The sequence below is a fragment of the Gopherus flavomarginatus genome, chromosome 17, assembly GCF_025201925.1.
Source record: "Gopherus flavomarginatus isolate rGopFla2 chromosome 17, rGopFla2.mat.asm, whole genome shotgun sequence".
In the NCBI taxonomy this organism is placed as follows: domain Eukaryota; kingdom Metazoa; phylum Chordata; order Testudines; family Testudinidae; genus Gopherus; species Gopherus flavomarginatus.
Genome location: NC_066633.1, coordinates 19,938,296 through 19,961,003, shown reverse-complemented (window position 1 = coordinate 19,961,003; position 22,708 = coordinate 19,938,296). Strand labels below are relative to the sequence as shown.

The following is a 22,708-nucleotide window of genomic DNA, read 5'->3' as shown; positions in this document are numbered from 1 at the left end:
GCTGACGAACCCATATATATATATATTTTTTACAATGACTAATCTTTCTGGAGAAACTGGTCTCTTCATTTGAATTCTACAACTCACTGATCATTATAACTAGTACCCTCACTCTACTTCTTCACAAATCACCCAAGAGAACTTTCTCCTTTTAAGCATTTCTTTAAAGACACACTGTTTCTAGCTGAACATAAACTACATGTGTCCTCTAGTCTTGTGCAACACGGGAGCTTGGTGGGGGCTGTGAATAACCATACCTCGCTCTCATAGCAGGGGCACATTCTTTCCTCTACCATTCTGGAAAGCATGTACATGAAATATGACCCAGTTCCTGAGGAATGGTCTAACACTTGCAGGCAAGCTTTTATTCTCCCCTTCCCCCATTACAATTACATCTGTGGTACAATGCAGGTAAGCATGTGACCGGTGCAAAGTGCTATTGCCTTCAGTCAATGGATTGGCCTACTTGTTTTCTTTTGACAGACTTGATTGACTCACAGGACACTTTAGACTGGTGAATTTTGATCACCTTGGTAGAGCTATTTGAACTGACATTTTTGTCAAATGATCTGTGCACAAGTAGCTCCCATGGCTGCCACCCTTGTGCTTTCTGGTACACACACTAGCAGCACAACACTCCCGCTGGCAGCTGGATGGATATCTTCACGGTGATATACCCGCAAACATCTTCTCCCAGGCTCTCTCAATCCTAGCAGACTTCACCCACTTATGGATAATCCTTGCTTCTAGGTTGCGTGCATCTGTGACAGATGGAGGATCAGCTGGATTAGATCCTCTGTAGGGAATGCCAAGCATATACAATAGTTAGTTGTCCATATTCCAATATGAGCATACAGTTACTCAGAGGCCATAGCAGCCATGCTCAAGAGTCACTGTGGGATTTCATTTGTAACTAATCTAGTCAGCTGAGGTGCAAAGGATCTAGTTTCCTTACATAAAACATTTTTCACAGGAGGGCTTCCCCTCATGTGCATGGGATAGCTTCAGCCATGGAGAACAAGGCTGTAGACATACCGCCTGCTTACCATTCTAGTAGTGTATAACCCTGAGAAAAGTTACAGTACAATCCACAGTAATGGTGGGGAGATGGTCAGTGTGCCTGCAGGAGACGGAGTAATGGGCTGTCCTTGAGTTAGGGTAGCTCAGGATGGAAGGCACACTATTGTCCTCTCTGCTCAGTGCACAAGCCATCCAGCATCTAACTAAGGAAAGAAAGCATGAGTGGTGGAATGTTGCAGTGTGCACTGCACATAGGCTGTTGGGTTACTGGGGAGAAAGAAAGCACTTTTCTGGAAAGGATCTTCCACTGAGAACAACTTGGCATGAGCCCTGCTCAAGAGGGCCCTTCCCCAGTGATGAGACCAAGTGAACATGGTAAAACAGCAGCTACAAACCAAATACCATTTCCATGCTCAAGGAGAGGCAGACCAGTGAGTTGTGTAAGTGGACAGCTCTTCTTCCAAAGCAGCATTTCAGCAGCTTAGTGCCCACAGTGCTTGGTGGGCTGTCTCCTGCTGAGGGATCACCTAGGCCAACAGGGAGGCTGTAAGCAAAGGCTTATGGTTACAGGCTACGTACCGGAGATCCAGATGATGAGCGCCTCCCTTAATGGTTATCGCAATTAGTGAGGAACTGAGGTTACTTTTTATCTGAAACAATAAAATGTGCAAATCAAACTCCCTATACCAGACAAGTGTGTTGAATAAGGGCTTTAAAAATTAAAGACAGAGCCAGGAAGGGCAAGAGGACACTGACTTAGTCATTAGCAAGACAGGCACAGGTGTGTCAAGATCATCATAAACCCTTGTTTTCCTCCCACTAAGTCAAATGTGTTTTCTCAAATGAAATTGACATTTCCTCCATTACAGGTGAAAGTGTCAACGTTTGTGGCCAGGCTTATTTCCCCAATAAAACAGATCTGTCCAGAACCATGAGCCTTTCAGGCTTTACCACGGCTGCATCAGGTCATTGGGAAGAATGAATTCATTTTTAGTTTGCACAGATCTGATCTTCAGCAACTAGAAGTTAGGGTGTTATTGCTGCTGTAGCTCAGAATCAGGAAGAAGTTGGCTTTCCAATGGCAGGTGGAGCAACTGGAGCTGGAGTCAGGGGTGCCACAGCCACAGCTGGTTCTAGTTCTATTTCACCAAATTCTGAACCAGCAGAAGCTAGTGCAAAAAGCTGTTATGTCTAAAATGAAGGGGTCTTTGCTGCAGCAAAACCAATATAATCAAATCCCCTCTTTGGCAGAAAGAAGCAGCCTTACCGATAGACTAACTTACCATTTGCCACAAGGGTCCTGGGGCTGCCAAATAGTTTAGCAGAGCAAAAATACCTATTGAACAGAATGGACATAAGCAACCGCTCTGTAGCTATTCGGCATTTCCATGGAGCAGCCTAAGCTGGTCTGTTAATGCTAGACAGAAAGGGTGAGGTCAGCCAGGTTAAGAACTGGGGTATCTCACACCTGTGCTCAGCCCATAGTAAGGCAGATACTTACGCCACCGCCTGCCCATGGATCCAAGTCTCCATTTGAAAATATGATGTTGCTTGCAGCTTTCAGGTCTGAAATTCACACAAATGATATCTGAGGGGCCTCTTTACTTTCCTGTCCATTTACCAAAACCTGTTTAGCTGCTTCAGAGTGTACAAATGACAGTGGAAAATTAAAAAAAATTCTTGGCAGTCACTTTGGTTTTCCACTTGTTTTTAAGTGAAGTACAGTATGGGCTGATTACAGAAAGCCAGGCTTCTCCTGGACTCCACCACCACCTCCCCTCTATAACGTGCATGAAGAGCAGATGCTCAGAGGGAGAGGGGGAAAGGAAGCTGTGCCAAGAAGAGATTGCTGCTCATTCTTCCAGAAAGAAGCCAGTCCTGTCCAGCTCCACCCCAAGCATGACCTGCCTCCATGCTTTACTGGGGCCAGTCTGCTATGTTGGTGCAAGAATCACTAGGGTGGGAGGAGGCAGAGTCAAAGTAGGAGCTGGGAAAAGCCAGCAAAATGTCAGAGCTTGGAGAGAGGGTTGGGGCAGGAGAGAGGGTAGGGCACAGTTATGGTCCTAGAGGGGAGTTGCAGTGGAGGAGCATTAGGGAAACGGGAGCAGAAGAGGAGACACTAGAGACTAGATGATTTGGCTGCAGTCCTTCAATAAGAACAGCTGCAACTGTACGAATCACTTGCCACCCGTGATCTGTGTGTATATTCATTATAACTGGGGCAGCCCTTCCCCTTAATGCTATCCAGGTCTCCAGACCAGAATGCAGGGACCACAGTGGGGAAATACACAGATGATGCCAGGGAATAAACAGCAACATGCAGCTTACCGCTGCCCCAAAACATTGTTTGCAACCAGTCCCTTTGTGGGTGCACGAGCCATTTGTTGAAGCAGTACTGCTGTCTCATAGCCTCGGTGAACGGGATTTCAGGGAACATGTCGGTCACGTTGTTGCTGCTGAAGGTTAAGTTGATCTCAGTACAAGCCTGTGATAGAAATGGGAACTGTCAAGACGGAAAGGGGGAGGATCTGTATTAAAGTCCACTGATTCCTCCAAGCAGTGTACCTGATAGTCCCACGCCTCAGCATCAGGGCCAATGCCACAGCCAGTCGGGTCAGAACATTTTCTGTACTGTTTGTATATGTCATAACACGGGACCATCCCAGTTGAGTTGTAGAACACTCCTGCCAAGCAGAAAGACAGAATTAAGCTGGGCTGTCAATAGCTCAATGGCTGCGCTACCCAGAGCGACCCCAAAGAACTCAAGCTGAGAGACCAGCCAGAGAAGACAAGGAGATCAGGGTGTGTGGACAGGGTAATAGATCTAAAAGGCTGGGTGCCATTCTGAGCCAAGCTGTAGTAAAGATCACGGCTCTCCACCTGCCTCGTCATTAGATCACCACCATCTCTTCGCTGGCTGTGGGAGAGCCTTCTCTGCAACACCTAGCATCCGCAACAGGCCCCCTGGGTCTTTTTGCCTCGGTTCTCCCATCTCATTCCAAATCTGGTCTCAGCCCTACATGAGTCTGACTAATGCACTTCAGCTGTTGTATAGTCTCACACACAAACTATCCCGAACTGAATGCACAAGGTTAATGTCTGTCCACCCCCCAGGATGTATTTACTGCAGCTTCAAGACAGCAACTTAAGCAAACTGGCCAATACCAGCCCTGCAAAGAGAGAGAATTTTGTTTGATCACAAATTGAAAAAGGGAGGGCGACATGCCCAGACTTGCCCAGATGAAAACAAGTACCTGGCCTATACAAGTCAATCAGGCGCAGCATGGGAGCTGGAGGACACTGGGCACCTTTGTGCGGATGAATAATTGGCAGACAGAGAAGAGAAGGAAGGACTGTTTGCTGCCTGCCACTCAAATGACCTGCTCATATAGTAGCCCAAAAGGAACACTACAGACAAACGCTAGCCGTGCCTCGGTCTCCTCTGCCGAGCACACAGCACTTGGTGCCCCTGCCAACTAGAAGCCAGGATTCGGAAGAGTCTGACAGACACAGCTCCCCAAGAAGTGAAACTAAAGGCTCCACTGAAAGACCCCTACATGGGGGGAAGGAGTCACTCCTTATAGACACCTGCAGAGAGATTCCTGCTCTCCTCCTGGTCACAAGGCAGCTTTCAGAGGGATGTCGCTCAGCACTCAGAGCCAGTCTCTCACATCGGACACATACCTGGCTAAACTCCTGGACGGAGCATGCAGCCTGCGCTCACAGAACGCGCTGTGCGATGTAACACTGGAGGCAGATGGGGTTCGCTTTCCAGCACACAAGATCATTTTGGCTTCAGCGAGCAATTACTGCAAGATCCTGTTTGTTGGAAACTCGACACGTGCCGGGAGCCCCGATGTGAACGTGCAGCTGAAAGCCATCAGCGCTGGGGGGCTGAGGAATGTTCTCAACTTCATTTACTCCAACAAACTGGAACTCTCCCTACAGAATGTGGAAGAGACGTTCAAGGCAGCAGAAACGCTTCTCGTCCGGGAAGTGATTAAGCTGTGCTTTCAGTTTCTGGAGGACGGCCTGAATCACAACAACTGCCTGGACACACTCAACATCGCTAGGAGGCTTGGTCAAGAAGAGTTGAGACAGAAAGCCATGTACCACGTAGGGCGGCACTACAAACAGATACTGACTGATCCTCGGTGCATGAAGGAGCTGGACAAAGAGACCCTGTGTGAAATCTTAGACAAGACAGACATGGCAGGGTGCACCGAGCTGGAGCTATTCAACGCTGCTGTAAGCTGGCTGCTGCATGACAGCACGAGGCTGAAAGGAGCGGCGGATATTTTAAGGCGAATCCGATTTCCTCTCATTCCTCTGCGGGATCTGCAGAGATACGTGCAGGAAACACCCATTATGAGGACAGACTCGGAGTGCCATAGGTACCTCCAGGAAGCTCTAATCTACCACTCCCAGCTGTACGCTCAGCCAGTCCTGCAGACCCAACACACAAGCATCCGCTCCAGCTCCTCTATGCTGCTGGTTCTTGGTGGCAGAACCACGGATAATAGAATCTGCAGAGACATGTGGGCTGCGGATGAGAGCTGCAGTGCATGGAGAAAGATAGGTGACCTCGCCATACCCATCTACAACCACTGTGTAGCTGTGATCAATAACTTCCTCTTTGTCATCGGCGGCCAGTCCAGATTTGATCCCGCAGGGAAACATCCTTCAAATGAGGTAAGGCGCTTGAGGTTAGAGGGAATCAAGTGATTGAAGGGAGTTCAGTACACACTACAGCTCAGATGAGCTAAGGCCAGTTTCCCCACTAGGTATCTAAAGTCAATGCTCAGAGGCGCTGAGCTTTCACAACTCCATTAAAGTCAGTGGGGGTCGCTGGTGTCCAGCTTAGTAACTGGAAAAAAAAAATCAGACCCCTTACTTAGCTGCCTAACGTTCATTGGAAAGCGCTGGCCTTGCACATGGCAGAGACAAATAGCCCAGCTGAGATTTTCATTTAAAAGACTGCCTGGCACGCGAACGGTCTCCCTCCAGTTCAAAGCACTGCTCAGGATGGCTGCAGAGTAATGACCGGGTTCAATCACTTGTCACTCTCCTGGAGAGGTATAAGAGGAGAAGTCGTGTTTGAGGTCGGACCGGAGTCATCTCCTCCAGGCTGCCCAGGGCAGGTCTGCTCCGACAAGGTATTTCCTAGTGCTCTGTCCAGTTCTAAAATCCCTCGGGGGATGGGGCTCCCACCACGTCCTTTGGGAGACAAGTTAGGCCAGTCAGACTCTCCATCTCTGTTTAGCACATTCTACTTCCGTGGATCACATCAGAAACCCTTGTACGCCAGCCCCAAAACAGGCCAACCTCAAACACCTGATGTAGTAGAACACCAGCCCACATCCGTCAGTCCTCATGGCTTTGATCTCTGCTGCCTGACCCAGTCCTGCTGAAGCAGGATCATATTCAGACCATCCCCTCTGCCGCAAGAATTGCTCTAGCCCTGACAAGAGTTACAGTTTGACTCTCCTTAAAAAAAGCACCTCCATTTCTCTTGCCCATGAAGGGTGAATACCCCCAGCTCCAGTGCCTTGCTCCTGCCTAGGAAGTAAGACTCTATTGTTTCAGGGGTTAGCTAGACAGTGTTAGCCCAGTGGAGCTCAGCATCCCACCTGCTAAATGTCACTTTGTGCTTAGAGCCCAAACTGGTTGCCCCCCAGGGTCTCTGGGAAACTCTGCCCCCCAAGCAGACTTAACGTGGGGCGGCGGGGTTAGGGAGGCTGCAGGAAGCAGCACAGTGCTACCAGCATCCCAGAGGCTCTTCTGGTCTAGTCCCTTCAACACCACCCAAAAGGGTCAGTTCTGCCCAGGAGATGAGAAGCCTCAGACCAGGCTGGGACGCAACACTGGTCAGTTGATGGCAAAAGGACAGAGGATGATAACGGTGCTGTGTCTTCAGCAGAGTGAATTAACATGCCAGCCTGGCGGCTGTATAACTTTACCCACGGTCAAGCCAAGTTCTGCCCAATATGGAAGATCACACGGGTTTCCAGCTGGAAGCCTTGTTCTGACAGCCACCTCTGTGGTAGTTTCCCATGGGGCAGGTGGGATTCCCGAGACAGCCCATCTTTGTCATGCCACAGCACAGAGCCTTGTACCAGGTTCTTATCACTTGCCCTGTTTAAATAAATAGCTCAAGAAACACAAGCAGCTTTCACTGTGACCAGAGATGTGACTTTGTGGAGGGGGCGTTGCATAGATCTTACCCACACACGTTTAGAAAAGCTATGTAGCATTTAAGTCCCATATGCAGCCAAGGCTGTGCAGGTTGTTTAGACTTGGGGCACACTAAGTGCCATTGAAAGGAAACATTCGGGCTGGGCTGTATTAGCCCTCTCAGCTGAAAGGGGGGATACATGGGAATCCCGGGCTGGGCCTGTAGCACATGTAGACGTACTGTGCTAATTCTAATCTAGTTCGCTTGTGAACTAGAGTAGTGAAGCTGTGGCAACACAGTCTTAGGCATGGGCCAGCTGCCTGAGTAATTATCCGGGGCTTCAGGCAGTCTTGTACAGCCCACATTAAAGCCTGTGAAGCTGCAGCCTCACTGCTCTGGTACCCAGGCTTGGCTGATGAAAGCTAGATCAGGTCCGTCTACACACCTGCAGTCACACCCTGAGTGCAGCGCATAGCAGTTCTTAAAGCCATGCCTGTCTCCCACCAGCCTGGCTAGCTGACTGCCTGGCGCAGTGACCACTGTTCCCTCCATTGTGATCCTAGGTGTTCCGCTTTGATCCCCGTGACATGTCATGGCTCCAGGTCTCCAGCATGCTGGAGAGGCGGACGCGCTTCCATGCGGCTGTGCTGTCTGATCGCATCCTCGCTGTGGGCGGCGGGACGCTGCTGGGGAAGCTCACCAACACTATGGAAGCATACCAGCCTGCAGAGAACACGTGGGAGTGTGCTGCTCCCTTCCCCGTGCCAGTGGCTGATCATGCAGGCACCACCCACAAGGGAATCCTCTACATTTCAGGTGACGCTGCTCTTGGAACGCACGTAGCTACTTTGCTTTTACCAGTAACCTTACAAGTCAAGTAAGACGGGACCTGGATTGACCAGGGAAATCCAGCGCTGTATGGAGCTGGTGAATCAGTAAGTGGTGCTCCTCCTCCCGAACCAATGCCAGCCGTTACATCAGAGGGCAGCGTCTTTCAGAGAAGACTTACAATAGGATCTGGGCCAGCTGCAGTTAAACATCCCATTGCACGTTTTGTCAGAACAGGAATTTTGACCGTGGTGTCTTGGCCAAATTCCAGCTGCTTTCCTTTAAGAAAGCAAACTAGGGTGAGACTTCCAAAGCACTGCCGCATGTTTAGCCACACACGTGACATGCATTTTAATGGAAGATGTGGGACTAAATCCCCTGCACTGTTCTGGAATGCTCAGCCTAGGCAGTGAAGCACAAAAAGTAACTGAAGTGTAAGCTCTTCAGGGCAAGGGCCAGCTGACGTTTCTGTACAGCGCCTGGCACAATGAGGCCGCAAGGCCTTATGCGGACCATGGGCACTACTGCAATATGATTTACTAATTGCATGCCCATGCCCTGGTAAAAGAACATTACTAAGGTTGCAAAGTCAAACACTCAAAAGTTAGAAAATGTCAAAATTAAGGTTGCCTGGGCAACCCTAATTCAGCCCCTTTGTGCGTAAGCACTTCCATACATTCTTTAATTACATGGTCACATACTGTTTTTTCCACAGGATCCCCTGCATCATTCATCCCGTGCCCCAAAGCATGGGGACACTAGAATTTTTCAACGAAAAAGCTGCCAGAATTTTCTAACATGGCAAAACAATGTATTTTCCCCTAGCCTCAATCTTGGAAACGCTACGCTGTTCTGGTTGGAATTTTCCTACAAAAGGTTCAGCCTGAGGCAGACACCTGTCATGGAAAAATTCAGTTCAACCATTTAACGTTTTGACAATGTTTTATAAGGAACTGAAAACAAGTCTTATAAATGGGAAGTGTTGGGCACCCACAATAACAGGCAGTTCTACCAGCCCCACCTATGACATAACTACCTAATGCAATGTGTTAAACAGCCGGAAATACAAAAATTAAGGGTTCCTTCAGCAATTGTTAGCTTGGACAAGTAGTATAATGTACCATCATCACTAGTCCCAGGGCTGCCCGGGGGGCAGGGGCAAGTGGGGCAATTTGCCCCGGGCCCCGCAGGGGCCCCGTGAGCCCTAGCCTGGCAGCGGTCCAGGTCTTCGGCAGCATTTCAGTGGTGGTGGGGGGGCCTTCAGTCACTCCAGGTCTTCGGTGGCGAGAGGCCCTTCAGTGCTGCCGAAGACGTGGAGCGACTGAAGGGCCTCCCGCTGCCAAAATGCCCCGCGAGCCCTGGCCCAGCGGTGGTCCGGGTCTTTGGCGGCATTTCGGTGGTGGGGGGCCTCTTCAGTGCTGCCGAAGACCCAGAGCGACTGAAGGACCCTCCAACGCCGAAATGCTGCCGAAGACCTGGACCGCCGCCAGGTGAGTACAAGCGCCACAGCTCCCTCTCTTTGCCCCAGGCCCCCTGAATCCTCTGGGTGGCACTGGCTAGTCCTGTCTCATGTCAAAAGCACATCATTAACACAATGACATTTATGGTATTGCTTGTGTGCTATAAGATAATTTGACATTGCAGTAGGAACCTTTGGTTTTTGACTTTCATCGGTTTTAAGGCTAGAAATAATCATTGGGATCGAGTTCCCGGACCTCCTTGATTTGATTTTAACTGTGCAATCTGCATGGTGCATTTAATATATAATTATACCGTGGTATCTTAGGAGAAGGACACTGAAGCGTAAAACTCGGAGATCAGTTCTACCTTAGTGTCCAAATAAGCATAAAAGCCCCTCTGAAATGGCACATCTTAACCACCGGATCCAGTGCAGCCAGAGTGAGCGGCTGACATAGGTTGGAAGGATGGCATAGTGGTTCGGGCACTAGCCTTGGGCTTGAGAGACTGGGATTCAATTCTTTGCTCCACCACCGACTTCCTGCAGGAGTTTAGACAAGTCCCTTAGCCTCTGTGTCTGTTTCCCATCTGTACAATGAGGATAAAGATGCTCCCCTACCTCCCAGGGCATCGTGAGAACGAATGTATTAAAACCACTGTGAAGTGCTGACATCCCATGGTTCTGTCTCATTGAAGTTAGAAAGGAAGATAGGACTGGATCACTGAGTCTAGTCCCCTGCTATCATAGGCAGCCCCATCACCGAATCCCATTCATAGTACTAGCCCGCGGGGTCTTATCCACAGCTGTGTCCAATCATACTGAACACTTCAACATGCAGTGCTGGTAGGAGAGCTTCAGACAAAACGTGCTGTATCCAAGCAGACAGCCTGGGCGTGGAGAGTGTTTACACACAATCTGGAAAACCTGGGAGTTGTGTGTTGTGTCAGCCACATTTGGCCTCCTGTCCTCCCTTATCTTTATCTCCAAGACTCTGCCTGTCTGCATTCTTCAGTTCAGTGAGCATGAAGGGGTGTGCAGCCTCCTGCCTCAAAGAGAGCAACTGATCTGCTGCAGCCCTGAGATACCCATGGGAGGGGTGTCTTAGACTCAGGGAACGGTTCGAGAACAGGAACTGGCTCAGATTCAAGAATCAGGCAAAACTTGAAAATTGAAAAACGTTTCAACAGGTTTCTTTTTAAATAGCCACTTTTGTGCATCTCTGCATGTCCTGGTGCCCAGTGGAAACAGATCTCTCAAGAGTGGCTGTTCCTGCTTCCTGGGTGGGTTGGAAATACCGCACGTGCCACCATAAAATCTTGTGAGGGAAAAATGTGTTTGCAGGAAACAACTTTTCACATCCAAGAGGTTTGATTTTAAAACCTCCAGACCTCTCGATGCTCATCTGGCACACACCACTTGTAACAACGTCCTGCCCTTTCTGGTGAGGAAGCCCCTCTGCACTTTGAGCAGGAGAGACAGCTGGGTCTTCAGGGTACCACACTGTGGCAAGGCTGCATATGTAGCTGGAACACTTTCCTCTCCCCATGACATAGGCAGAGATGGCTGGCAAGGCCCCCTTAATGCCTCTTTGCAGAGTGCAGTGAGCCACTATCAGAACAGCGTTAGCAGGGCAGAGGGATTCTATTCTCGCTTCTCTCCTCCAGGGGGCTTTTCTGCTGGCAAGACCTTGAGGGACACGTACAGCTACCTCCCTCGCCTCCGGCGCTGGGTCGCTAACCGTGCCATGACCTTTGCCCGCTGTGACCATGGAATGGCTGCAGTCAGAGACAGGATCTTCTGTATTGGAGGCAGGACTTTAAATGCTGTAAGTTGGGCTTTGTTTTTATTAATGGCCAGGTGGTGCCCCAGATGCAGGCTTTCTTCCTGCAGGTCCTAATCTACAGCTCTGTATTATTCCAGTTTGATGACACTGTAAACTTCATTAATTTTGGTGGATTCCAGTCTTGCTTCAGTGTACTAATGCAGTGGTGAACCAAGCCAATAAGCCTGTACAAATGCCTAGGTCCATAACATTGTTTTCATGAGTTGCTGCCCTGTTATAATCAAATCCTAGTTACTACCAATATCAAGAATATTTACAGCATCAATGGAAATGTTTTAAAAGTCAAATCATTCCTTTGCAGTCACATCCTAATGCAGGAGTGAAACTGACGAGCCGATTCTCCTCATGCATGCTGAGAGAAATGCAGAAAGCAAGCAGGAGAGAGAGAGGAAGGATGGTCTAGTGGGTAGGGAGCTAGCCTGGATTCAAGGCCATGTTCTGTCACAGACTTCCTTGGACAAGTCACTTAGCCCATGTCTACGTTACAGCAGCTATAGCAGCACTGCTGGGGCTGCAGCTAGAGTGCCACAGTGGCGTAGATGCTTCCTACATCGAAGGAAGGGGTTTGTCCATCGATGTCAGTGATCCATGTCTGAGAGATGGTACCTATGTTGATGGAAGAATTCTTTTGTCACCTAGCTGTGTTAACAGTGGAGGTCTGGTCGACCTAACTACATCACACAGGGTGCAAAGTTTTTACAGCCCTGAGCGATGGAGCTAGCTCAATCTAATTTTTAGGTGTAGACCAGGCCTAAGTCTCTTTCTGCCTCAGTTCCCCATCTGTACAATGTGGAGAATACCGTTGCCCTGCCTCCCAGGGATGTTGTGAGGATAAATACATGAACAATTGTGCTGCACTCAGATACTACAGTAATGAGGGCCATAAAAGAGAGAGAACTATCAAGTGAATCAGGTTTCTAAAGCTCTTTCCGTTTTACTCATTGCAGGGGGTTAACATAGGTGAGGGCTTTTCTTTTAGAATACACTGTCCTGTGGCAGCCTGCCTGGCAAAAGGATTCTCTGAGTGTCTCCACACTCCTCCAGGAGAATTCAATGTGTAACAAGTAACCCTGCTTCGGGCCATGCACCATCCTGCACTGACGGCTCCTGTGGCGTTCTCAAGCACTCTGCCTCCAGCCTCTTGCTCCATAGGCAGAGGCTCAGTGCATAAGGATACACATGGTTGGCGTTAAGTATCAGAGGGGAGCCGTGTTAGTCTGGATCTGTAAAAGCAGTAAAGAGTCCGGTGGCACCTTATAGACTAACAGACATATTGAAGCATAAGCTTTCATGGGTGAATACCCACTTCGTCAGATGCATGTGGACCACAAAGCTCATGCTCCAATACGTCTGTTAGTCTATAAGGTGCCACAGGACTCTGTTGCTTTTTATGGTTTGTCTTATTACTGACATCGACAACTCATTAGTGGTGGAGCAGTTTTTCAGGCCAGCCTTTAACTGGATCCCTCTGGTTTTGTGCCTTCAGTTTTGGCCACCTGCATATCCCAGCATGGTGCCCTGATCTGCAGATTCAGACAGGTACCCAGGTATCTAAGTGGGTTAAATTGGTGAGTGCAAAACCACTGGCCCTTGGAGCCTTTGATGTAGAGGATGGGTTGATATAGATGGAGCTGTGGATGACACCTCCTCTCCCCCAAGTTTCATCTTGGCTGCTGTCCATGACATAACACAACACAACCCACCATTCAGGGGCTCCCCCATAGTGCCTTAAATCTAACAGGGACAGGCCAGAACTTGGGCTGTTTCAGCTCCTAGGTGCACTTGCTTTTCCCTGCATTCCCTCTCCATTTTCCAGAGAGGAACGACCCCTCTTCAGAGCCATTTTCTGATACCACTTTGGTGTTTCATTTGGGTTTCTTAGGATGCTTTTAAATTAACTGCTACATTTCAACTGTGAATGAAGCACCCTGAGCCCCCTGGTGGGCAAATAGTTTAAGAACACAATTTGCCTTTAACCATGTCTTAAGACGCTGGCATCACTCACTGGGTGGGGGATCATTACATTGAATGAGTCCGGTGCTACAGTACCATCCACCCAAGCTGTCATGTGACAAATCAGTGTTGATCTGGTTCGTTGCAGGCAGAGGAATGGGTTCAAGTGAATGAGACAGAACATTACTGTCCGATGACTGACCAGTGGACCACGCTAACACTATCCCCCTTCGGCTTCTGCCAGTTCAGCGTCACTATGCTCCACTCTAGACTCTATATCACAGGAGGCGGCTCGCTGCGACGCATGAGTAAAGAAGATGGTGTGTTCATCTATGATCCCAACGGGAGGATATGGAAGAAAGCTGGCTCCCTGCCTCAGGCTTTGGTGGATCATGCCTCCTGCATGATTCAACTGTCCTGTGAGATGGCAGCTGACCAGCAGGAGAGAGGAGTGAAGTGCTCACCCAGTGGCAACAGCAGAAAGAGATCCACTCTCAGCTTGTTCATCACCAACAAACAAGAGCCCCCCTCGGCTTTTTAGAGGGAGCAGGAACTGGATCCGTGAAGGAACTCCTCTGATGGGGCACTTGGCAAATGCCCTAAGCATTTTAAGAGGTATCCTCAATTCCTAGCCAAACACTGCTGCTTGGAGTTTAGGAGCAGCACATTCTTGGCTTAACATTAGCATGTTGCTGGCGTGCACTGCTGAGGTGGCAGTGCAAGCAGAATGAATGAGGAAGTGGAGGCATGTCCTAGCCGCACTGCGCTGGGCTGGACTTCTCTAGTTTTAAAAATAAAGAATATTTTCCCTTCTAAATCTCTAACATATGCAAACCTTCTTTGACATGAACAAAGATGAAGTTTAGAACTACTCTATTTTTAAAAAAAATAACTAAAGTGTTTTACTCAGAAAATTGCACACAAAGTTCTTTTAAAATGTCAAACATCTCCTTACTAGTCCCCTCAAGTCCATACGTTAGATACCCTCCCCCCCACTGAGAAGCCCAATATAAACACAGAGATGCATAGATTTTAAGGCCAGAAGGGGCCTTTAGGCTACTTGAGGCCCAGTCAGCATCCAGCTGTGGCCCACATGGCGTCCTTAAGGCCGTACAGGTCATATATATCTTGTGTGGCTGAGGCTCATGTAACACAGAGAGCTGCCTGTATGGCCCACAATGGTAAACAGGTTGAGAACCACTGAGGTAGTCTGGCCTCCTGCAGACACAAGCTAGAGAACCTCCAGCAGGGACTGCTGGATCGAGCCTGTAACTTTTGATTGAGCTGGAGTATGGGTAAAATTTTCCAAAGGGCCTAAATGACCTAGGAGCCCAAGTCTCACTGAAAGTGCATGAGGCTGAGACTCCAAAGAGCATAGGGGCATATCTTCAAGAGCTGATGGCAGCGTACGTAGGCATGCTGATTCCAGCTATTGTCTAGCTAACATGGGTAACAATAGTAATGAAGATGTGGCAGCCCAGGCTAGCAACCCAAGGACCTACTCGGGGTCCCCAGCAGGCTTGTACTGTGGTTGCTAGCCCATGCCAACACATCTTCCCTACTACTGTTCCCCTTGCTAGCCTCACACCTTCCCTGGCAGTGCAGACATACTCTGAAAGTCACTTTTGAAAAAATGGGCAAGACCCAAGCTAATAGTTATGTCATGTGGGAGCTGAAAGGTTAATTCATTGTCTGGAAAATGTTAAGGTCCCTGTGCCACTGCAGTGCAAAGTGTTCCATAGCTCCTAAAACAATATGGGAGAACTCAGCGTTCACAAGGGCTTCTGAAGGAGAGTTTCAAATAAGACAAAGCTGATAAAACTAACTCACCGATAAGAGCCGCCAGTCCTTTAATATGGTCCTGGTGTGCAAGGATCTGGTCACAGCCAACCTGGATAAGGGGGACACACACACTGGTCAGTTTCCAGACAGATGTTTTAAATGACAAGCAATTAGAAGTTAATTTGGAGGGCTCAAAGAGATTATCCTGGAAGCTTAAAAAACAATGGAATGAGGAGAAACACTCCACTCAGACTTTGAGGCCAGAAGGGACCATCGCAATCTAGTCTAACCTCCTGCATATTGCAGGCCACACACCTCACCCACCCCCTTCAGCAATAAACAGTAACTCAGCCAGAGGTTAGGGGACTTGCAGACGTCAAGTTATAGAGATGCCATCATTTTCTCTAGTTTAAACCAACAAGTGAACCGTGCCCTCACCACAAAGGAAGGTGAAAAACCCCCAGGGTCTCTGCCAATCTCACCGGAGTGAAAGTTCCTTCCCAACCCCAAATATGGCGATCGGTTAGACCCTGAGCATATCGGTAAGACCCCCAGCCAGACACCTGGGAAAGAATTCTCTGAATAACTCAGAGCCCTTCCCATCTAGTGCCCCATCTCCAGCAGTTGGACATATTTGCTACTAGCAGTCACAGATGGGCCACATGCCAAGGTAGGCAATCTCATCATGCCTTCCCCTCCATCAACTTATTTAGCTCAGTCTTCAACCCAGTTGCATTTTTTGCCCCCCTGCTCCCCTTGGGAGGCTGTTCCAGAACTTCACTTATCTGATGGTTACAAACCTTCGTCTAATTTCGAGTCTGAACTTGATGATCAGTTTATATCCATTTGTTCTGTGTCAACATTGGCCCTTTAAGTTAAATAACTCCTATCCTTCCCTTGGATTTCTCTCTCAGATGTATTTATAGAGAGCAATTATATCTCCTCTCAATCTTCATTTGGTTAGGCTAAACAAGCCAAGCTCCCTCAGTCTCCTTTCGTAAGGAAGGTTTTTCATTCCTCTGATCATCCTAGTAGCCCTTCTCTGCACCTGTTCCAATTTGAATTCATCCTTCTTAAACATGAGAGACCAGAACAGAATACAGTATTCCAGAGGAGGTCTCACCAGTGCCTTGTATAATGGCAATAACACTTCCCTATCTCTACTAGAAATACCTCGCCTGATGCATCCTAGGATTACATTAGCCTTTCCACAGCTACATCACGTTGGCAGCTAATAGTCATCCTGTGATCAACTGATACATCCAGGTCTTTCTCCTCCTCTGTTGCTTCCAATTGATACGTCCCCAGCTGATAGCAACAATTCTTTTATTCCCTCAGGGCATGACTTTGTATTATTAAATTTCATCCCATTTCTATTTCTCCATTTTTCAATGTCTTCCAGATCTTCTTTCACTCAGGCATTTTAGCTGAGTTTAGCTGCTTTGTAAGGGGATAATGGAACAGTTTTGTCTTCTAATTACAGAGTGTGTTGGAGGACCTGGCCAGGAAATAAGCAGTTCACCCTGAAGCCACAACGTTAAAGGGCTGCAGTAGGTTTTGACAGCAGAAGCAGGTGGGGGGAATCGAAGTCAGTTACCAGTGTGCCAGTGTTCAGCAGCATTTGGGTGACAGAAAGTGCTAGGCTAATAACCTAGAGGAGGAGGCCAAGATTTTCAAGAATGACATTGCTGCTAGGGGCTCAACTTGAGACACTTTCAAAGGAGCAGATGGTCAGAGGGCCAACCACTCGGCCTCTGAAAACCAGACTCTCTAAAGGGTCTCAAATTGGGCCCCCCAAAATCACCAGTTGCTTGTGAAAATCTTGGCCTGGGGTTTTATCAGTCGTCACTCTCGGTCCAACGTGGACCCCAGGCTTCTCCACACCACCTGGCATGGTGCCTCAACTGCCTGAGAAGGACCACCTATTGGAGAGGATGGGGAAGGTCATTCTTTGTGGCTCGTTCACAAGCTCCTTAGCAAAACAGCCAAGTGGAGCAGTTAGGAACTTGGGGAAGTTCTGTGCTGTAGCACAGTGGTCCAAGAGCACTGCAAGCCACACACCAGAAACGGAATGAAGACCAACAAAGCCACCTACTGCCCTAGATGGATTGGGAGGAGTGACTGAAGAGCGCTGTACCAGGGTCCCAATCCTTTGAGCTATTCAGTGAGATGGTGTGGATCAGGCACTGGATTGGACCTCAGGATACCTGGGTTCAATTCCTGGCTCTGCTACTGGGTGACCTTGGATAAGTCACTTCCCCTCTGTGCCTCCGTTTCCCCAGCTGTATGGGGAATGATGACACTGACCTCCTTTGTAAAGTGCTTGAAGGTCTAATGATGATAAGAGCTAGGTATTCTATTATATTTGTATTCCAGTGTCAACAAACCAGTGTATTATTCTAGAAGGGATATATCCACAAGTCACAGCCTTGCTCTCCAGAGCATGTTTTCCCTGGGTGGATGGAGAGAGGAAGAATTACCCATGACAAAGGTCAAAAGGATTAGTTGTCTAGAAATGATCAAAAATATAAATTCTGGGGAAACAAATCCTGTTCTTGCTTCCACTGTGCTACCCTGTATAGTCTATGGCCTGACAACGAGTGATTCTGGGTGCCTCAAGGTGGTGGGGCAGGGGGCTGACTTGAGACATCTTAAAAGGAGCTTGATTGTTAGGAAGGCCGAGTCACTTGCCCTTCGAGAATCAGAACCCTTTAAAGACGTCTCAAGTTGGACAACCAAAAAACAGGTTGCTAAAGTGATTAGATACTTTTGAGAGTTTAAGCCAACGTGCTCGTATTGTGTGTAACTTGAGCGAAAGCCGCGTTTGGCTGAGGCTGACCGCAGCCATCCCTCCCAGAGCAACCAGTTTCAGATATATTTAGTAGCAGAACACAGAAAAGAACACACAAGATGATATTCATTGTCTCAAGAGGGTGTAAGAGCTCTTCCTGATCCCTCCAGCGCCCTGGCACTCACCTTGACAGGGTTAGCAGGGAAGTGACCCATGAAGTCTGTTTTGTAAGGATAGTCCATCATAGCCATCATGGTGAAGGCATTTCGAGTGAACTCAAACAGCTGGTAGACATCTTCCTTGCAAGAAACCCTCTTGCACGTGGACATTTCACTGCTGATTCTATCGTAGGCTGCAAAAGGAAAGAAAAGTGATACAAAGGGTGTAAACTGATATCACAGAGCCGTGCCATGTTTCCTTCATTCCACATGGCTGGCTAGGCAGGAGTAATATGAAGCTATGAAAATAAGAACAGGGTTTGTAATACTACATATTAACTTACACAAGTTTGGATGTCCAGATGCAAATGTCCCCCATTGTGTAATAACCCTGCATTCTTCCACTGACCTAGCTGCTTCTTGGAGGTATGTGCGGGAGGTGGCTTACCCATGCCGCTGGGAGAATCCCTCCTGTTAGCATAGGTAGTGTCAACACTGAAGCACTACAGTAATGTAGCTGTGCCAATGTAGCATTTTAAGTGTAGACAAGCCGTTACTCCTTTCCACTCCTGGAGCCTAGTCTCTCCCCAGCAGGACACAATTCCCACTGGAAGCTAATGAGGATTACTGGTTCCCTGCAGCAGGAGGGTCAGACTCTTTCGTTTGCTCCCAGAGTTGTTTTCACGCCCATTAGCTCTGCAGGTCCAGCATAGCCCTGGGGGAATGCTGCTTTGTGCTGCCTCAGCTGAGTTCTCAATCCAGATTCCAGGACAGGCAGAGGCAGAAAGATTCCAGCTGCACTGTCAGATCTGGGGTTGAATTTGCAGAACTGGTAGTTAGTGGGGAAAGCATCTTTTTCCATTTGAGAGCTGTGAGAGTCACTGAGTGAGAAAAACCTGGGGCCCACAGCGTCACCACAGCTCAGATGCACCTTAAAATGCAAAGATCATCTGGAGAGGCCTGCTAAAGTCAGGAGAGCCGGCTCTGAAAAGAAGCCCTGCTGCAGACACCCTAGGTTAGCTGAGACTGCACCACACAGTGTCCTCTCTGGCACAGTTAGCAGCAGTGGTTGAATTAGTGGTCCCAACACATGCTCTCTTTACCTCCGAGGAAAGGAGCTGGAATAGGGACCAAGCAAACAAGAAGTGAGGGAGTGATAAGTAAGAAGGAAGGGTGAGAAAAACAATATTTGATAAAGGTTCCAGTAAGAGGCTGCTTGGGATCATCAAACAGTTGCTGACATCACCGTCATCAGCTTGCACACAATGTACATCATCTGCTTGTGCATCATGTGTAAACACATAAAACAAAAAAACCCTGAGGCCTTGTCTACATGAGGAAGTTACACCCGCCTAAGTAAAGGTGTGATTTTAAATTGGTTTAGTTAAACGAGTGCAAACCTCTGTGAGGACAAACTTATTTCAGTTTACGAGGGTCTCATTTCAATCTAGCTGAAGTGTTTCATTGTAAACCAAAACAAGCCACTCTTAACCCCAAATAAGGGTCTGCACAGGGGTTTGCACTAGTTTAACTAACTCGGCCTAAAAACTGCAAGCATCTCAATCCGAGAGGACCTTGGAGATGGCTCCTGCTTGCTATTCAGAAGCATTATGCCGTAGGCAGGCAAGCTCATCTTACCTCCACTCAAGTAGAGGTCATTGATTTCCTGGAAGGCTTTGCTCACGGCCTTGACACAAGCTGGGCTCGAGCTCTGAAAATCCTAAAATGATGAGAGAGAGAGAGATTAGAGCAGCCAAGTCAGGAAGTGACACAAACAAGGATAACAGCTCTGAGGTCTGTATCCAAGGGCAGTCATAGCAGACGGCACTATGAGCCACCAACAGGGCTAACGGACTACAAACCACTTTGGCAAGTCATATGTACACTCTTATGCAGGGTGTCTCAAACAGGGGTCACTGCTTGTGTAGGGAAAGCCCCTGGCGGGCTGGGCCGGTGTGTTTACCTGCCCTGTCCCATTGGCCCGGACCAGCGAGCTGCGGCCAGCTGGGGCCGCGATTGGCCAGACCTGTGGACAGGGCAGGTAAACACACCGGCCCGGCCCGCCAGGGGCTTTTCCTACACAAGCGGCGACCTCTGTTTGAGAAACCCTGCTCTTATGGATGGTACTGATACAACCTCTGCCCCCTCTTCCAAAGGATCCGCCACCTATTCCCCCAGGAGCAGTAAGCTACACTTCCATCTTCTCCAAACAAAACGGCAGCCAGTTTGTTTTCTGCCATCTCTCTGCTAGAAAGAGTCTGATATAACAACTTCTTCTCTCAGTATAAAGTGACAGGAGGGGACACAGCAGAACAAGGGAATGGGTCACGGTTACAGAGCTCCAAGGCCTTGTTTCTTATTTACACTAAGGCCACTTGGGAGCATTCTGCCAGTGCAAAGGGTCCTTAAAAGCAAGAGTAAATTATGTTTTAGGAGGCAGCATTGCTTACTGGATAGAGTACTAGATTGGGACTCAGAAAACCTGGCTTCTACTCCTAGCTCTGCCACTGGTCTACTGGATAACTTTGGGCAACTCACTTCCCTTTTCTGTGCCTCAATTTCCCTTTATCATTTACAAATAAATTATCATTATTGCCATTTTACAAAGTGCTTTGAAGTCTACTGCTGAAGAAGATATAAGAGCTAGGGATTATTGTTACTACTAACACTCATTAAGATCCTTTTATCCTACCAGAGTGGTGTGAAGTAGCCACAGGTGATGCCTACACTAGGGAAAAAGTGTTAACAGTTTTTCTAGTGAAGACATGGCCTTAAGGTAGCAAGAAGCAGGGCCCTAGTTTCTATTACCACCTCTCCCGATCACCTACCAAGCTTGGTACTAAATGACTTGTGCAGTGTGCACTTGGGTGTATCTGAGTTGCACACAAAAGCCCACATTGAACTCAGCCTTGTGAAAAAAGTGCACATGCACTTATAAGCACGGCCACTACCTTCGGTACTACGCTCTTACGCCCCCCATCTCTTCCGTGTCTTATAAGGCTCAGTGTTTACAGAGTGGTTTGGAGAGCCTTCAACAGAAGGCACTTCACTCCAAGTAAATGCAGTCTATCTCCTGCAAAATGAATGAGAGGAAGAAAACAACTGCAAATGAATCATGAACTGTTTGCCTTTAGGAATATTAACAACACAGGTGCATTCTCTCACCAAGGACAGCAACTGAACTCTGAATTGCCTTCTCTTCAAACGCACACAATGCTGCTATGAAGATTCCTTAAAGGCAAAAGGAAGCACGTTTTAAAAAAAAATACACAAAGGGACAGTTTGGGATCTTAACGCACTGACAGTCTTAACGCTGCAGAGTAACACATTTTGGGAGTCGATGGAAAGGGGTTTTTTAAAATGTAAAAGACCCAGCAAAAATATAATTTCAGGTTTCTGCACTAATTAATGGTATCATTAGTACCTAAAGCAGAGCAGGGAGCTACGTCTCACACGCTGCGTTAGGGAAGGAATTAACTTCACACACAGAAGAATTCTCAGAGCTGGGCCAGGCTGGTGATTAAGAGGAAATGGTTTCAAATATTTAGTTTTCAAACGTGTACCTTTAAGGCCTAACATCCTGTATTCCCTTAACAATTTAGGATCTTAAATGAGACTTTTTATTTGGTCACCTAAAGAGCATTTCAGCTCATCTTCACACAAGCCATTCCCTTTCCTTAAGATTTTTCACAGATCTCTCTGGGTGCTAAGCCACCAAATCTAAATAAGGTTTTCAGGAGAAGAGTGTGCAAGCTCAAAGGCACTAGTGTTTAGATTAACCGGCAGTTAATTTAGGGCCAAGTTGAGGAAATGTTCATTCACATCAGCGTGTGGAACTCCATTCCGCAGGTCACCAAGTCAGACACAGTGACTATATGCCAAGCAGCACTGGACAGTTTATCCCCAGGAGTTTATCTGTTGCTTTGCTTTGCAAGCAAAGATTGACAGAATCTAGTCAACTACCTTGGGACATAAGTTCCCTCCTACCTTTCCAAGTGTACTGGGGAAATGAGCAGGAATATTAAAGGCTCTTTTTAGCTTCCTTTGATGGCAAAGACAGAGGCAGGATATCAGATTGGAAGGAGCAATGACCTGGTAAATGTGTCAGGATTTCAGTGAGAGTTTTGCTGCTCACTGGCCAAGAGGAATGAATTTCCCTCCTCTGCTTCACAAGCAAATTCATTTTAAATTGCATCAAAGAGGAGGGAGGAGTTCTGCAGGCTGCCCTAGTGAGAATTTATTAATCACAGTCACATGGTACTGGAATCAGGATACGGGACTAGGATGGGTGTACCAGGTAGAGCCCTGCTCGGGACTATTTTTTAAAATCCCGCCCCCGTCATGCAATACCCACTCCCACACGGTTTCTTGCATTTTTATCCCACTCCCACCCACAAAAACCTTAGATCCTGCAAATGCCACAAGAGACAGATTCACTCATGCAACCAAAAAAAGGTCAGGGGTGTGTGTGTGTGTGTGTATTTTATATAATATATATAAACTGAATTTGGACACTATTTTTACCACTAAAAGAATAAAACAAATCTTGCTTAAACGATATAAAAAATACTTTAACTCCTCTTATAATAGACATCAAATCTCTTTCTATCCCTCGCTTAAATTTAAGTATTAAAACCTTTATTTTTTTAAAAAAGAAAAACTTGCTTTACATTGCTGAAATTCTATTTATGACAAGCTG

The 22,708-nt window shown here is 47.7% G+C and overlaps 2 protein-coding genes across 3 annotated transcripts in view; one reads left to right on the top strand and one right to left on the bottom strand.

Moving 5' to 3' along the window:
- Positions 1-337: 337 nt before the first annotated feature.
- DPP7 (dipeptidyl peptidase 7) overlaps positions 338-22,708 on the bottom strand; it is a 34,702-nt gene continuing 12,331 nt past the window's right edge. For both annotated transcript variants that reach the window (XM_050926368.1, XM_050926367.1), the window contains exons 6-13: positions 19,648-19,729; positions 18,037-18,203; positions 15,109-15,169; positions 3,586-3,704; positions 3,349-3,505; positions 2,522-2,586; positions 1,600-1,670; positions 338-796 (exon numbers count right to left, since the gene is read on the bottom strand). In XM_050926368.1, the coding sequence (XP_050782325.1) occupies positions 664-796; positions 1,600-1,670; positions 2,522-2,586; positions 3,349-3,505; positions 3,586-3,704; positions 15,109-15,169; positions 18,037-18,203; positions 19,648-19,729 (855 nt within the window). In that variant the 3' untranslated portion in view covers positions 338-663. The remainder of the gene's footprint in view (positions 797-1,599; positions 1,671-2,521; positions 2,587-3,348; positions 3,506-3,585; positions 3,705-15,108; positions 15,170-18,036; positions 18,204-19,647; positions 19,730-22,708) is intronic.
- On the top strand, positions 3,711-15,094 carry LOC127035973 (kelch-like protein 9). Its single transcript, XM_050926352.1, has 4 exons — positions 3,711-5,712; positions 7,759-8,011; positions 11,147-11,307; positions 13,427-15,094. Exons 1-4 carry the CDS (start codon positions 4,660-4,662, stop codon positions 13,817-13,819), a joined length of 1,860 nt encoding a protein of 619 aa, XP_050782309.1. The 5' UTR covers positions 3,711-4,659; the 3' UTR covers positions 13,820-15,094.